The following is a 14,564-nucleotide window of genomic DNA, read 5'->3' on the forward strand; positions in this document are numbered from 1 at the left end:
CACTTTGTTCTCTTCACTTTCCTTCCAAGTATTTAATTAAATCAAACAGTGCGCGATAAAAACACACCAGTGTAAATGGAAACAAGCTAAATGGAGAAACGCTGGGATTCTTTTGTTATTTGCATCTAACTGCTAATGAGGAGCCATTAAAAACCAAGAATACAGCTGTTTAAGGCTAAAATAAGCAATAAGGGTTGAAAATCTTTACAAGCGTGACAACTATAATGAAGCGAAAGTGTTACTTGAGCAATGAGTGCTTCTTTTTAAGCAATTTTGTTGGAACAAAACCTACAGCCACTGCGGCCCTCCAGGTGTGACTTTGCCCACCTGGCATAGACAATGGAAATGCTTTATCAACATAAACCCCTAAATCATTTTCAGAGATATCTCTGGGTTGCCTGACTATCTACTGAGATGGAGTAATAAAGACTGGGGTGAAAACACCAGACCAGGACAACACTTACAGGTCTGTAAGTGGCAAGAGGACTGTGATACCTTCACAGAAAGCAGGTCAGAAGGGAGCTATCTTGTGCTCCTGTCTCATTAAGGGTAAGTGAAGACTCAGGTTGCAGGAACACCAGGAGCCAGTGAAAGATGGTCTAGTCTAGTCGTCCAGAAATAAAATGAAGGCTGCTCTAGCCATGAAACTAATTCCAGTTCTGGAGTATGACTAACCCCAGGATACGATTTAAAGTGCCCCTGGTGCCAGAACTCCCAGAGCATAGTATTGGGAGGAGAGTAGGGTGAATGTTAAAGTGTCAGGAGGAAGAGAATCCAGGTTCTGGTGTGTGATATTGTGATGGGCAAGCTACCCAATGGGTTACACTGTTTAGGCTTTCCCAGACAAGAGGTAGGTTTGTTTTCTACTATTTATTGTGTCTTTGATATTATACTTTGAGTTTGTCTGTTTAGTAAAGGTCCCATAGTCCTATATCTTTTCCTTCTTTGTTTTATCTCTAGGTATAGAAGGCTTTCACAACAACTCCTAATATCACATCACTTTTAAGCTAATTGCAATTAGTTAAATTGTCCCTGGAGGTGAGGTAGAGCTTCTCAGAAATGCTGTATTCCTTGTTTCTAAAGGTTCTAGTCCGAGCTACATTTTATCACTTCAGAGACACTTGCTGTCACCAGCGAGTCATGAACTTGATCATTTCTGGCCTTGTTTTTAACTCTCACTTTCATGCTAGATATGAATAAGGGCAGCTGCTGCTTCACAGATTCTTTGTTTGATTTCACCACACCATACATCATACCACCCGTTAAATAGTGTGTTTGTGTCTATGTGTACGCAGTTCTGTCCTTCTGAATAGTCTCCCTTAAAGTTGTCCGGTTCAAATCCTTGATCATTTTTATTATCTCTTCTCCCCCAGAACCTGCAAGAAGAAAGGAGCAATTAATCATGCGCTCTTCTTTGCTCCACACGGTTGGGTCTTCTTTAACACATACACAAATGATAGTAGAAACTGGGTATCTTAGATACAAAAATGAAATTAAACAAAATAAGAAACTTGATTTAAGTCATGGTGAGGTCTGCAACAGGCAGTAGCTGTCCTGTAAGTAAATTTCACTTCTGGCATGCGTGTAATAAACATGTGCTTTCCATTGTAATAATTGTCATGTGTGGGCAGTGTCATTGGCGGGGTTTCACTTTCTCCATTATTACAGAAAGACAAAAACTGAACAGGTATCAGCAATCTCGGTATTACCTGACAAGAAGCAACAATAGATTATAACAGGGGAAGGACTGCGCATACAAAAAGGGTGTTGGTGCAGAGCCGATGGTAGATGGAAGAAAAAATCGTCAAGGAACAGTGCCAGAGGAAGATTGCAGAATTGCAGGGGAAACTACGACAACTACTGGAGGAACCGGGTGAATTGGGATACATGCATGGATGGCAAATAAAGCTAAAGGATATTTCCGCATTATGTTCTACTTGGGAGAGGACCTCACAAACCTGTATAAGGAAGTGCCCTGTATCAAGGTATGGCTTGGTGTAACCCTCATAATAGCTTAATATTTAAAAAAACAAAAAAAGAAGTGTAATATCATGGATGGACATTTGATGAATTTTCTTTTCCATTCAGTTTATCATTTACATTAATAGTTGATTATGCATTTCTGTTTTTCAATGGAGCGTCTCATTTTTGGATCCGTCAATATGAAGGGTGCTGCAATGTGAGTTTTGTATAAGAAACAACTTTTTTATAAAAATAATTTCATTACAGCGAGCAGCACGGTGGCGCAATGGGTAGCGCTGCTGCCTGGCAGTTAGGAGACCTGGGTTTGCTTCCCAGGTCCTCCCTGTGTGGAGTTTGCATGTTCTCCTCGTGTCTGCATGGGTTTCCTCTGGGTACTCCGGTTTCCTCCCACAGACATGCAGGTTAGGTACATCGGCGATTCTAAATTGTCGGGTATGTGTGTGCACACCCTGCAGTGCAGTGTTGGCTGGGATTGGCTCCAACAGACCCCTGTGACCCTGTAGTTAGGATATAGCGGGTTGGATAATGGATGGATTTTATTACAGTTATCACCTTGATTCACTTTGTGTGCTCTGTATCTGCTGTAGGAAAGTAGTGTTGGTCACTGCTCTGGATTACTTAGTTGTTTTTTCTCTTTAGTTGCTGCTCTCTAGGGATTGGCAGCACATTTAATAATCTCGGAGCAAGGGAAGTTTCTCAACAAGCGGAAGAACATAATCCTAACAATAAAAGCTAAATGTAGCAATTTCTAATAAAAACAAGAAAAATAAATTAAGACAATGATTTCACTTCAAGTACCATAAGGACACTGAGTTTAGCACGATTGCTTCTCACAAGATGTTCAAGAAGATCTTATTGTGTCAGCTTAACTGCAGTAAAGTTATCCAATCCAGCAAGCCACAGACTAATTGTTAACATAGAACAGCCTGATTCGGTTTTTGGCTGCAGGTTTTATTTCTTCATTAATTTATTTTTATGTTTATATGAATTGATCAAGTTAAGTGCTGTTATACTTTAGATTCTAATTTAAATTAAACATTTTTCTTACTTGTTGCTTTGATTCAGAGGTCTGTTGTCCACCCAGAGGTACTGACCTTTTGCCTTCTGGTCAGTTAAACCAATCCAGTGAGATTTGACAGTTTTGCTGCGTGTCTTATTCAGTAAGAAGTTCTGATGAGAAAACAAATGTGTCTCTGTAAAGAAGTGACTCTGTTACAAGTCAGTTATATTGCTGTACTTCACTACCCAATGTGATATTTTCTATTCACCTCCCTCTTCAAATGACTTACTGTGTTATCTTCACCAAGGTGAATGGCTTACCTGCTCCTCTTGGCTCTCTATGATCACCAGGTGACCCCCCATTGATGTGCAGTTATCACGACTGTCAGCCCAGGTCTTTGTATCATTGGCAAAGTAGTAACAGTTTGTGTTGAATGGCACCCAGCTCTCTGGGCAGAAGACACATTTCCTTTCTGTGAGATGAGAGAACAGAAAGCTGAACTCTGAAGACCACCAGAGTTCTGATGTCAGTGCTAAACTGAGCCCCTCAGGCAAATGGAAGGTCATGACTGAGGAACTGCTGATTAGCAACTTTGACATCCCCTACTGAGGACGTCAGAATTATGTTTTGGGAGGCAGAAGAGAAACACAACTATTGTCATGTGGTAAAGGGCCTGGAGAAGGAGAACCAGCTTGTGATCCATAAAGGATCCATGACAACAGTTCATGACTGCAACAAGTATGACCCCTGTTACTTAAATATCCGGATAGAAAGGAATTCAATGAAGTACAACTCACCTGGCATTGAAGCCCTTTGTATGGAACAATATTTGTCAAGAGATGTAGTCATTGCAGTGTGGTTCCCTTGTAATGCTGAGTACCTCAACTGCAGCTCACTGATGTTCTGTGTCAATTCCATATTGTGCGATAGCAGAGTAGTGTGGTTTTGAATCAGGACTGTGTACTCGGTTTTCACCTCTGACAGATTCTTGTGTAATAGCTTCAGCTCTTCATTGGTAACAAAAAGTGTGTTCTGCAGTTTCTCCTCATTTTCCTTGTATTTAACTCCAGTAACAACTACATCATAAAAAATATATGGAAGTCAGACAGATTGTGCCAATTCTAGTTGATGAATTATCTTTAAGAAATCAACATTGAAGAAGACATTTGGCATTATTGTAGGTCTCATTCTTCTGTATGCACTAAACCTCTAGTTGTATTTACATTATGCCTCCTTCAATCCTTTAGCCTTCTTTCTTGTTTCCAGTCTCTTTCTCCTCCTTACTGCTCAATAGTTTTCAAACATGTTAGCGTTACTTTAATGGTGCTGAAAAAAATAATATTAAACAGGTACCAAAACCTATTTGAAAATACTAATGACAGAACGTAACTTATTTCATTTATATCTCAGGGGCATTGTGGATATGAAGTGGAGAAAACTGTACAAATGAAATTGTATAATCTGTTTGTTATAATTTACCAAAACTGAATTACATAAGTTTGTATCTTTTTACAACACTACATGCCGATACACCTGCCAGATTAAAAGGATGAGGGCCCATCCATATGCAGTGGAACCTCTGTTCACGACCATAATTCATTTCAAAACTCTGGTCGTAAACCGATTTGGTCGTGAACCGAAGCAATTTCCCCCATAGGATTGTATGTAAATAAAATTAATCCGTTCCAGACCGTACGAACTGCATGTAAATATATATTTTTTTAGTTTTTAAGCACAAATATAGGTAATTATACCATAGAATGCACAGCATGATAGTAAACAATGACTAACACCGAGAAAACCTTGAACAACAGAGAAAACTAACACTGCAATAGTTTGTGCTATAGTGCTAGGAACCGCTAACTAAAAAAACTTTTTTTAAAATGAGTTTTAAGCACAGGGAAAACAATTAACATTTGAAAAATCCGTAATTTAATAAACCACCAAGAAAAGTAACATTGCCACAATGCACATTATGAACCGATCGCAGTAAACAGAACTAAAAACAAAAACAAGCCTTTTCTACCTTATGCATCCAGTCCTCACTACCTACCTCCCTGCTTCCCTTGCTTGCTCGCTCGCTCTTTTTGTATGTGCGTGTGTCTCTCTCACGTGCCTGTGTGTGTCTCTCTCTAGCACACTCCTGTGTGTGTCTATCTTTGTCACGCGCCTGTGTGTGTGCGCCTCTCTCCCGCGCCGCGCGCCTGTGTGTGTGTGTCACACTCTCTCTCTCTTGCTCGCTCGCTGTACATGTACAAACCGAAAGGGAAACTGGCTTGTTCATATATCGAGTGTGTGGTCGTGAACCGAGGCAAAAGTTTGGCGAACTTTTTGGTTGTAAACCGATTTGTACGTGTACCGAGACGTTCGAGAACCGAGGTTCCACTGTACACTAATTTTGCTTCTCTGTTGTTGCATTTAACATAAATCTAGTGTTTCAAAATACATGTCCAAAAGCTAATACAAAGGCTGATATAGGTCCTGGAGCTCTTAATGGCTTTCTTTTGCAACCCCTGTACAAAGTTGCAGTTCTGTGTTGTGTTCTAATAAAGCTCAGGAGCCCACGATGTGTTTCCCATAGACTCTTTGGAAAACACAGGTCAGGCTTCTAGCCACCTTAATACTGTGGTGAGTGGCTGGGGGTGGTACCCAGCCGGGACGCCCAGGAGGACCGGAGGAGGGCTTGCGCCTCCTCCAGACCACGAGGGGGCGACCGCCCTGGTGGCTTTGGGGACCATGGGTGCAGAGCTTGGAAGCTCAACCCTATAGGGGCCTGTGGTCACCACCAGGGGGCACCCCGATGTCTTTGGAGCTATGGACCTCAGCACTTCCGCCACACCTGGAAGTGCTGGGGAAGAGACCGGGGACATCAGAGTATTTCCGGGTGGCGGAAGTGCCGGTGGAAAATTGCCGGGAGACACCTGGAGCACATCCAAGTGTGTATAAAAGGGTCCACCTCCCTCCATTCGATGGCTGGAGTCAGGTGGAAGAGGACAGAGCTCGGGAGGAGAGGCAAAGAGACGGCCTGAAGGAAAAGGCAGTATGAGGTCAGGACTTTGGGGGAGTTTGTGGGCTGTGTGGCACTTCTTATTGTAAAGAATAGTTGTAAATAAACATGTGGTGGTGCTGAATAACATGTCTACCTGTCTGTGTCAGGGGCTCATTCCACAATACATACATCTACATACTGTACATACAAAGTATGGAGAGATATAGATATAACCCCTCAAACCCATCTATTTCAATTCAAGGTCAAGGGAGAACAGTGCCTATCCCAGCAACGCTGAGTAAAGGGCTGGGACCATCCCTGGATGGGGTTTCATCCATTGCATGTCCCACGCATGCAAATACAGTAACACTCATTGGATAACAAATCAGAACCTTAAGTTTATCGAAATGTTTGGGATGTGAGTGCAAAACCAGTGTACCCCGAATAAAAACCCCCAATCTCTCAGGTCTAGACCACACTGCTGATATACTGAGATACAGTTAGGTCCATAAATATTTAGACAGAGACAACAACTCAGATGCAGTTGAAGTGCAGACTTTCAGCTTTAATCCAGTGGGATGAACAAAATGATTGCATAAAAATGTAAGGCAACTAAAGCATTTTTTTAACACAATCCCTTCATTTCAGAGGCTCAAAAGTAATTGGACAATTGACTCATATGCTATTTCATGGGCAGGTGTGTTCAAGTCCGTCGTTATGTCGTTATCAATTAAGCAGATAAAAGGCCTGGAGTTGATTTGAGGTGTGGTGCTTTCATGTGGAAGATTTTGCTGTGAACAGACAACATGCGGTCAAAGGAGCTCTCCATGCATGTGAAAGAAACCATCCTTAAGCTGCGATAACAGAAAAAAACCCATCCGAGAAATTGCTACAATATTACGAGTGGCAAAATCTACAGTTTGGTACATCCTGAGAAAGAAAGCAAGTACTGGTGAACTCAACGCAAAAAAGACCTGGATGTCCATGGAAGACAACAGTGGTGGATGATCGCATAATCATTTCCATGGTGAAGAGAAACCCCTTCACAACAGCCAGCCAAGTGAACAACACTCTCCAGGGCTTGGTAGGCGTATCAATATCCAAGTCTACCATAGAGAGAAGACTGCATGAAAGTAAATACAGAGGGTGCACTGCAAGGTGCAAGCCACTCATAAGCCTCAAGAATAGAAAGGCTAGATTGGACTTTGCTAAAGAACATCTAAAAAAGCCAGCACAGTTCTGGAAAAGCATTCTTTGGACAGATGAAACCAAGATCAACCTCTACCAGAATGATGGCAAGAAAAAAGTATGGAGAAGGCGTTGAACAGCTCATTATCCAAAGAATACCACATCATGTGTAAAACACGGTGGAGGCAGTGTGATGGCTTGGGCATGCATGGCTGCCAGTGGCATTGGGACACTAGTGTTTATTAGTGATGTGACACAGGACAGAAGCAGCCAAATGAATTCTGAGGTGTTCAGAGACATACTGTCTGCTCAAATCCAGCTAAATGCAGTCAAATCGATTGGCTGGAATTTCATGATACAGATGGACAATGACCCAAAACATACAGCCAAAGCAACCCAGGAGTTCATTAAAGCAAAGAAGTGGAAAATTCTTGAATGGCCAAGTCAGTCACCTGATCTTAACCCAACTGAGCATGCATTTCACTTGTTGAAGACTAAACTTCGGACAGAAAGGCCTACAAACAAACAGCAACTGAAAGGCGCTGCAGTAAAGGCCTGGCAGAGCATTAAAAAGGAGGAAACCCAGCATCTGGTGATGTCCATGAGTTCAAGACTTCAGGCTCTCATTGCCAGCAAAGGCTTTTCAACCAAGTATTAGAAATGAACATTTTATTTCCAGTTATTTCATTTGTCCAATTACTTTTGAGCTCCTGAAATAAAGGGATTGTGTTAAAAAATACTTTAGTTGCCTCACATTTTATGTAATCTTTTTGTTCAAACCACTGAGTTAAAGCTGAAAGTCTGCACTTCAACTGCATCTGAGTTGTTTCATTTAAAATTCATTCTGGTAATGTTCAGAATCAAAATTAGAAAAAAGTTGTCTCTGTCCAAATATTTATGGACCTAACTGTATGTGACACCAACACTTTATACTTTGTATATAATTATATATACATATATATAAGTATTTATATCTATGTATACTTAGACAAAGCTGCTGCCACCACAGTCAGGATGATGTTCCTTGATTTTTCCCAGTGCTTTTAACACCATTCTGTCACATCAAGTGGGGAAAAAGCTCAAGGATTTGAGTCTGGATGCCCCCACAATATCCTGGATCATGGACTACCTGACCAATAGACTGCAGTTTGTGAGACTCAAAGACTATATGTCAGAAATGGTGATGTGTAATACTGGACAGGGAAACTGTCCTGTCTCCCTTCCTGTTCACCTTCTACACAACAAGCTACAGTACCAAGATGTTGAAGTAGTGCAGAGTAACACGTTACTTGGGGGGTTCACATAAACAACAAGCTGGCCTGGTCTGACAGCACAGTGACATTGTACATGAAAGACCAGAGCAGACCGTACTTCATAAGAAGACTCAGTTCTTTAATGTATGCAGTAAGCTGCTGGAGATGTTCTATCAGTCCATAGTAGCCAGAGGATTGTTCTATGCCGCAGTCTCTTGGGGAAGCAACCTGATCTCCAAAGAAGCACAATGCCTGAACAAACTTCTCAGGATAGCCTGCTCCATCACAGGGCAAACCCTGGACACACTGAAAAGAGGACGATGGCAATATTGGATGTCATCATGGAAAAAATAAAAGTTAAAAGCTACTTACAGTACACAATGAGCGAGAGGAAGGCAGCCAGGATGACAGCACACAAGAATACCAATGACACCCACACTGCAAATGTCTTCTTTTTCACAGTATTAGAAGGCACTGGAAATTATGGATGAAGAAAAATAACATAGTTAGAGCAGGAGAATATTGCAGTAAAATTTCACATACCACAACACTGGGAGTGTGACGTCACTGGTACTCCAGTTCACTACTTGTCAACCATTTTCCAGTTGACAGGCTTTACTTTGTATTATTTTTTATGAACACAACATTATGAAGAAATTAATAAAGCAAACATCAGAAATGCCACGTCAGGGTTTTTAAAGGAGGATGATGCAGACATAGGCTACCAGAAGAATGTCACATTGCCTCTCTAACCAGACCACACTGGTGCAGTTATGTAAGCAATGTGCGGCCTTCAGCCATTGCTAATGTTATACTTAATATCAAGTCTCATCCCTTCCTTAAATATCAGGAATTTTTTCTCACTGTTTCAACTCTTCAGAGTCTCTTCCAGTTTGATGTAAAGTAAAAACTGCTATAAAGTTTTCAAACTTAAGCTTAGGGTACCAGTGCTCCCAGGATGTAAGTGCTACATGTAAGTAACTTAACTAACATTTAAGATGTAAACACATTTAAGCACACAAGTCAAAACCATGGAAGTCTAGAATGTGTGCCGGAGTCTTGTAATATACAGTGGCTTCAGAAAAACATCAGCCCCTTTCACTTTTTGCACAATTGGGTTGTATAATTGATTTGAAATGGACAACTAACATTTTTGCTCTTCAGTCCACACCCAACAACCCATAATGACAAAGTGACAAAATGTTTTCAGAAAGGTTGCAAATTTATAAAATAAAACCAAAAACTGTGGGAAGCCACGTTGTTGACAAAGGAGATGAAAGATGCGCAGTGAGTGAGAATTATGAACAAGAGTATTAAATGTATTGGGAAAAATCAGGTAAAGAGGTAGAAGTGCTGAACAGAAGATCTCAGCGAGCAAAGATGAAAACAAATAAACCAGTCATTTTGGGCAAGAAGGGAGGAGAGTGGATGATTTTTATTGGACTTTATTCAAATGGAACCTTCGTTTTTCTTGTCACTTTTGTGAAGGGCTCAGCTCAGTCGCAACAACAGACACTTGTAAGAAGACTTTCTTTATCTGTTACCAACTGAAAATGGACAATTTTATGGAACGTTGTCTCTTAGCTGCTGGAAAAGAGCTCCCCCTCTCTGACAAGAAATCTTTTTCTTTACACCTTTTGTATTAAGGGTCTGTGGTGGGCTGGCGCCCTGCCCGGGATCTGTTCCTGCCTTGCACCTTGTGTTGGCTGGGATTGGCTCCAGCAGAAGCCCTGGGTTGGATGATGGATGGATGGATGGATTAGGGGTATATAAACTGTAACTAAGGAAGTGGAACATCTTGGACTGAATGAAGACTCAGGCTGCAAAAATCTTTGTATTGTTCATATTTACTGCTATTGGGTTTGATGCAAATAAATACAATTTTTAAGTAAAAGCTTAATGTCTCTGTAATGATGGCACATTTTGTAATTTTTTTTTTTCTTGCGTCTCCAATCTGAGGTTGTTGAGGTTTTAAAGCACAGGGAATTCAATGGTGCACCTTATTTTGTGATCAGAGGCTTCTCTGAAAAGTTTATACCTATTTACAGCTAGAACTGCTGATTAACTGTACAGACTGCTTCTCTGTTGTTGGCCATTAGCACTAAAACATAAGTAACATGATAGCTAGAATTTATTACTAACCCTCACCTATGCTGTTTCTCTTCTCGGTACTCAAATGTGGCACTTGATGCCACAGCCCACCTGCCAAGTTTTTCTGCCTGACTAAGGTAAAGTCATCTCTGATGGAGGATCACAAGAATTGTCGGGTAGAGGGGTCCTTTCATCAGATTGGCTGGCTCAGCACTGTATCAGCTGTGGAATGGCCAGATGAGGGAGGCAGCTTGATGTCGGAGGTCCCCAGGACTCTAAACAAATCCAAATCATATTATGTGATATCATCTACTGTTAAATTCTGCTCCGTACTTGTAATATTTTTATTTTACAATTATATTGTATTGAGGATTACTTGTGTCCTGTTATGTTGTATTGTATTGTATTGTATTGACCCCCTTCTTTTTTGACACCCACTGCACACCCATCCTACTGGGAATTGCCTTTCCCAAGGTTTCTTCCATATTTTTCCTTACAAGAGTTTTTTTTTTTTGTCGTCTTAGAAAGTTTAGGCTGGAGGGCTGTCAAGAGGCAGGGCCCTGCTAAAGCCCATTGCAGCACTTCTTGTGTGATTTTGGGCTATACAAAAATAAATTGTATTGTATTGTATTTTCAACACCATTTTGGGATAGCTGTGTGATTGTTTCCCATGATGCAGCAGGAGTGTATCCATGCATTCTTGAGTTCTCTGAGATTGATCTAAATAGCAGTTTTGCAATTCTTACATTTTGTGATTCCCAGCAATAGACACTAGCACTGTACTTTTCACTTTAATTTTTAGTTAGTGATTTGGCTTTGCAGACATTCTGATTTTTGGCTTGGACCACTGCTTGCTACTGACCGCGTCCTTTTCTCCTGGTCATCGCTCAGAAAATGTTTCTTACTGAATGTCATTTCACTCAGTATAGCATCTACCCAATTAATTCTAGTTGGCCTAGAAGCCATACTATCCATTACTTGTCTAGCTATGGTCCCAGTCAGAGAGTAGCTCACCATTATAGGTCCTTGGGGTAGATTTTGCAGAGTACAATATGGACAGTCAGACCAGTAAGAGGTTACAGGTAACAGGGACAAAGATGGTTTTGACATTTCTTCCTATCCCCCCAATAAAAAAAGAACCTAAGAAGTTAGTTGTTACGTTCCATGTTAGGTGCATAAAAGGAATGGTTGTGGAAAGGGTTGCCTGCAGGTGGTGATTGTCACCTTTATTTGTAGAAGGTTTGCTGAATGGTGCAGGGTGCTGTTGAAGTGGACAAACTCAGATGGTGAAAGGTAGAGGATAATTAGGAGGGAAGGTGGAGGAGTTGAGGCCCAGATGGAGGAACACCAAAGGGTTAAATAATTGGGGGCCACCAGTCAACATGAGCAAATCCAAAAAATAGCAATTAAACCAGTGATAATAATGATGAATTCCTTTGTCTGGCCAAAAATTTAGGACAGAGGGTAGCTTCTGGTGGTGCAGCAAGTTTCATCAGGATTGAGTCTAGCACCATTCACTTTGACTTCCCAATCATTTTAGGCTACATTTACATGTATGTGAAAACTTGATGACTATGATAACATGTCCTCAAAAACTATTCATGCTCTATCACAGTCTGTCTGCAATGCTAAACTGCAAAAACCCAGTCGCTCAACTCCGTCCATGATACAAGGACAAAGAAAGTACAATTGTAAAAGTGACCATATTCAAAGTGTAAGCAATTCTACACTCTCACAGGGTCGTACACTAACACTTTCTTTTCCATCTTAGATTTCTTTTCTCACTTATACATACCCCATTTTTAAAACCACAGATGGAAGAAGGTTTCCAGAGGATCACATGGGTTGAACTAATGCTGAATACAAAAATGCATGGTTCAGTACAAGGACAATATAATACAAGATAACACAAGAACAATCCAACAGACATAATGGTGGAGGGAGGGAGAGATCCACAGAGGAAGAGAGAAAGTCAGTCTACAACAGGAAATACACAAATGATGAGCTGCTTGTTGTTTTTAGAAGAAGGAAGAAGTAGCCTTCTATTGTTACATATTTTTAATATTCTTTATAGATATTTTTTTCTTCAGTCTCTCATTTCACCTGTATAAACATCATTGCATTTGCTGCCCTTGTTTTTTAGGATTGATTTTTTATACTTTTAATTATCTTTAAGGCAATCTTTAACAATGTTGCACTTTTCTGTATTTTATAATGCCTACTTTCACATGCCCTGAAGATCTTAGATCTTCAAAGACTAGCTTGCTTCAATGTATTAAGAGTGAAATATAAAAGAACTAGTGAGGTAGCCATTTGCTTTCGTATTGCAAAAATCTGGATTATTTTAGCAATGGAGACACATCACGCTAGTACTGTTTAACATTTAAAAAAATTGCTGAAAACACACTACCTGAATTTAATTTGCTCTGAATTTATCTCCCATCTAAGACTAACATTAAACCTGCATCCTAGCATGTTTTACATTTTGCAATTCATTCAAAGAGGCAAAAATGAGTTTTCATATTATTCATATTCATATTGTGAATTTCCCCTTGGGATTAATAAAGTATCTATCTATCTATCTATCTATCTATCTATCTATCTATCTATCTATCTATCTATCTATCTATCTATCTATCTATCTATCTATCTATCTATCTATCTATCTATCTATCTATCTATTCAGGCAGTCATACCACATGCACTTCAGAAGAGGCCATCCACCTGAAGCTAAGCACATCTGGTCCTGGCCAGTACTTGGATGGGAGAACATCTTGGAAAAGCTTGGGTTGTTGCTGGAAGAGGTGTTGTTGAAGCCAGCAGGGGCACTTATCCTGTGTTCTGAATGTGGATTCTAATGTCCCAGTATGGTAACGGGGACACTGGGATGTAAAATTTGCGCCGTCATTTGGATGAGATGTAAAAAAAAGGTCCCGACTCTCTGTGGTCATAAAAGATTCCTGGGCATCCTCCAAAAACAGCAGGGTATATCCCAATGTCCTGGTTAAATTGCCCAGCTGAGCCTATTCATTCTGGCCCCCTAATCATCACCTGTCTCTTACCCCTTCATCACCTAATATGTGGTGAGTGTACTGGTGCAAAAATAGCTGCTGTCACATCATCCAGATGGACTACAATACATTAATGGTAGCTCAAGTGCCTCCTCACTCACTATGTTAAAGTACTTTGAGCAGTGAGAAAAGCACTATATAAAGTTAAAGAATTATCGTCATTATTATTAAATTTTCTGTGGTGGGCTGGCACCCTGCCTGGGGTTTGTTTCTTGCCTTGCACCCTGTGTTGGCTGGGATTTGACTCCAACAGACCCCCGTGAACCTATATTTGGAATATAACGGGTTGGATAATGGATAGATGAATTATTAAATTTTATCTTTTCCAGATACCAACTATTATTATTTTCATTTTCTTTTACTGGTATCCTAGGTGCCACCTGGTACCACTGCCACCTGCACAAAATACTCTGTAGTCACCTTTGGTGAACAATGACGGAGCAAATCTTCTCAGACATGGCGTCATAATTATATATTAATCAATACCTTAATCAAAACTACTGTAGAATACCTATGGGTCTGGGTGGTCTTTTGGCTTTGAGGTTTAGTTTTTCAGCATCCACGTTTTTATTTTCTTCTTTTTCTGGCCTTCTAACTCAATGAGCTTCACAGAGTTCTTATTGTTTTTCTACTATTATTTCACTGTTTCTTCAAAAGAGGGTGGGAGAAAATCCAAATCCTACCTGCCTGGTGTTCTTCCCTCTTCTCCTTAGTCTCTGCTATTGTAGCATATAAATCTTCAGTGGGTTTCTCAAGCGAGCAGTAAACTCCATCAGGCTCCATGTCCGTTTCAATTTGCTGAACTGCAGGAAAAATGAAGTTACCATCGTAGTTATTTATTCATTAAAATGTCTTAATACAGTACAAGCATCAAGTTTCTTGATAGGCAGTGATTTATGAAGCTGTAAGTCTTGCCTCTAATTAAAGTGATAGTACCTGGATTTGTCTTTATTTGGACTTTAAGTCCTGAAGCTGTTTTGATGTTCATG

General features: G+C 40.4%; 1 protein-coding gene across 1 annotated transcript; it reads right to left on the reverse strand.

Annotated features, from left to right (window-relative positions):
* Positions 1–1,032: 1,032 nt before the first annotated feature.
* Positions 1,033–14,358, reverse strand: LOC120528879 (C-type lectin domain family 4 member E-like). Its single transcript, XM_039752955.1, has 6 exons — positions 14,259–14,358; positions 8,786–8,887; positions 3,781–4,059; positions 3,304–3,455; positions 3,032–3,153; positions 1,033–1,376 (listed from the first exon to the last, which is right to left on the reverse strand). The coding sequence occupies exons 1-6, from the start codon at positions 14,356–14,358 to the stop codon at positions 1,187–1,189; spliced, it is 945 nt and encodes a 314-aa protein (XP_039608889.1). The 3' UTR covers positions 1,033–1,186.
* Between the last annotated feature and the right edge of the window lie 206 nt (positions 14,359–14,564).

The sequence above is a fragment of the Polypterus senegalus genome, chromosome 4, assembly GCF_016835505.1.
Source record: "Polypterus senegalus isolate Bchr_013 chromosome 4, ASM1683550v1, whole genome shotgun sequence".
NCBI classification, from domain to species: Eukaryota; Metazoa; Chordata; class Cladistia; order Polypteriformes; family Polypteridae; genus Polypterus; species Polypterus senegalus.

Excerpts from the sequence above, each read along its gene's own strand:
- LOC120528879 (XM_039752955.1), bottom strand. The coding sequence starts at position 14,358 with ATGGAGCCTGATGGAGTTTACTGCTCGCTTGAGAAACCCACTGAAGAT. Across the intron at positions 8,888-14,258 it reads GAGGGAAGAACACCAGGCAG|TGCCTTCTAATACTGTGAAA; the intron begins GTAGGATTTGGA and ends CATAATTTCCAG. Across the intron at positions 3,154-3,303 it reads TAGAGAGCCAAGAGGAGCAG|AACTTCTTACTGAATAAGAC; the intron begins GTAAGCCATTCA and ends TTTTCTCATCAG.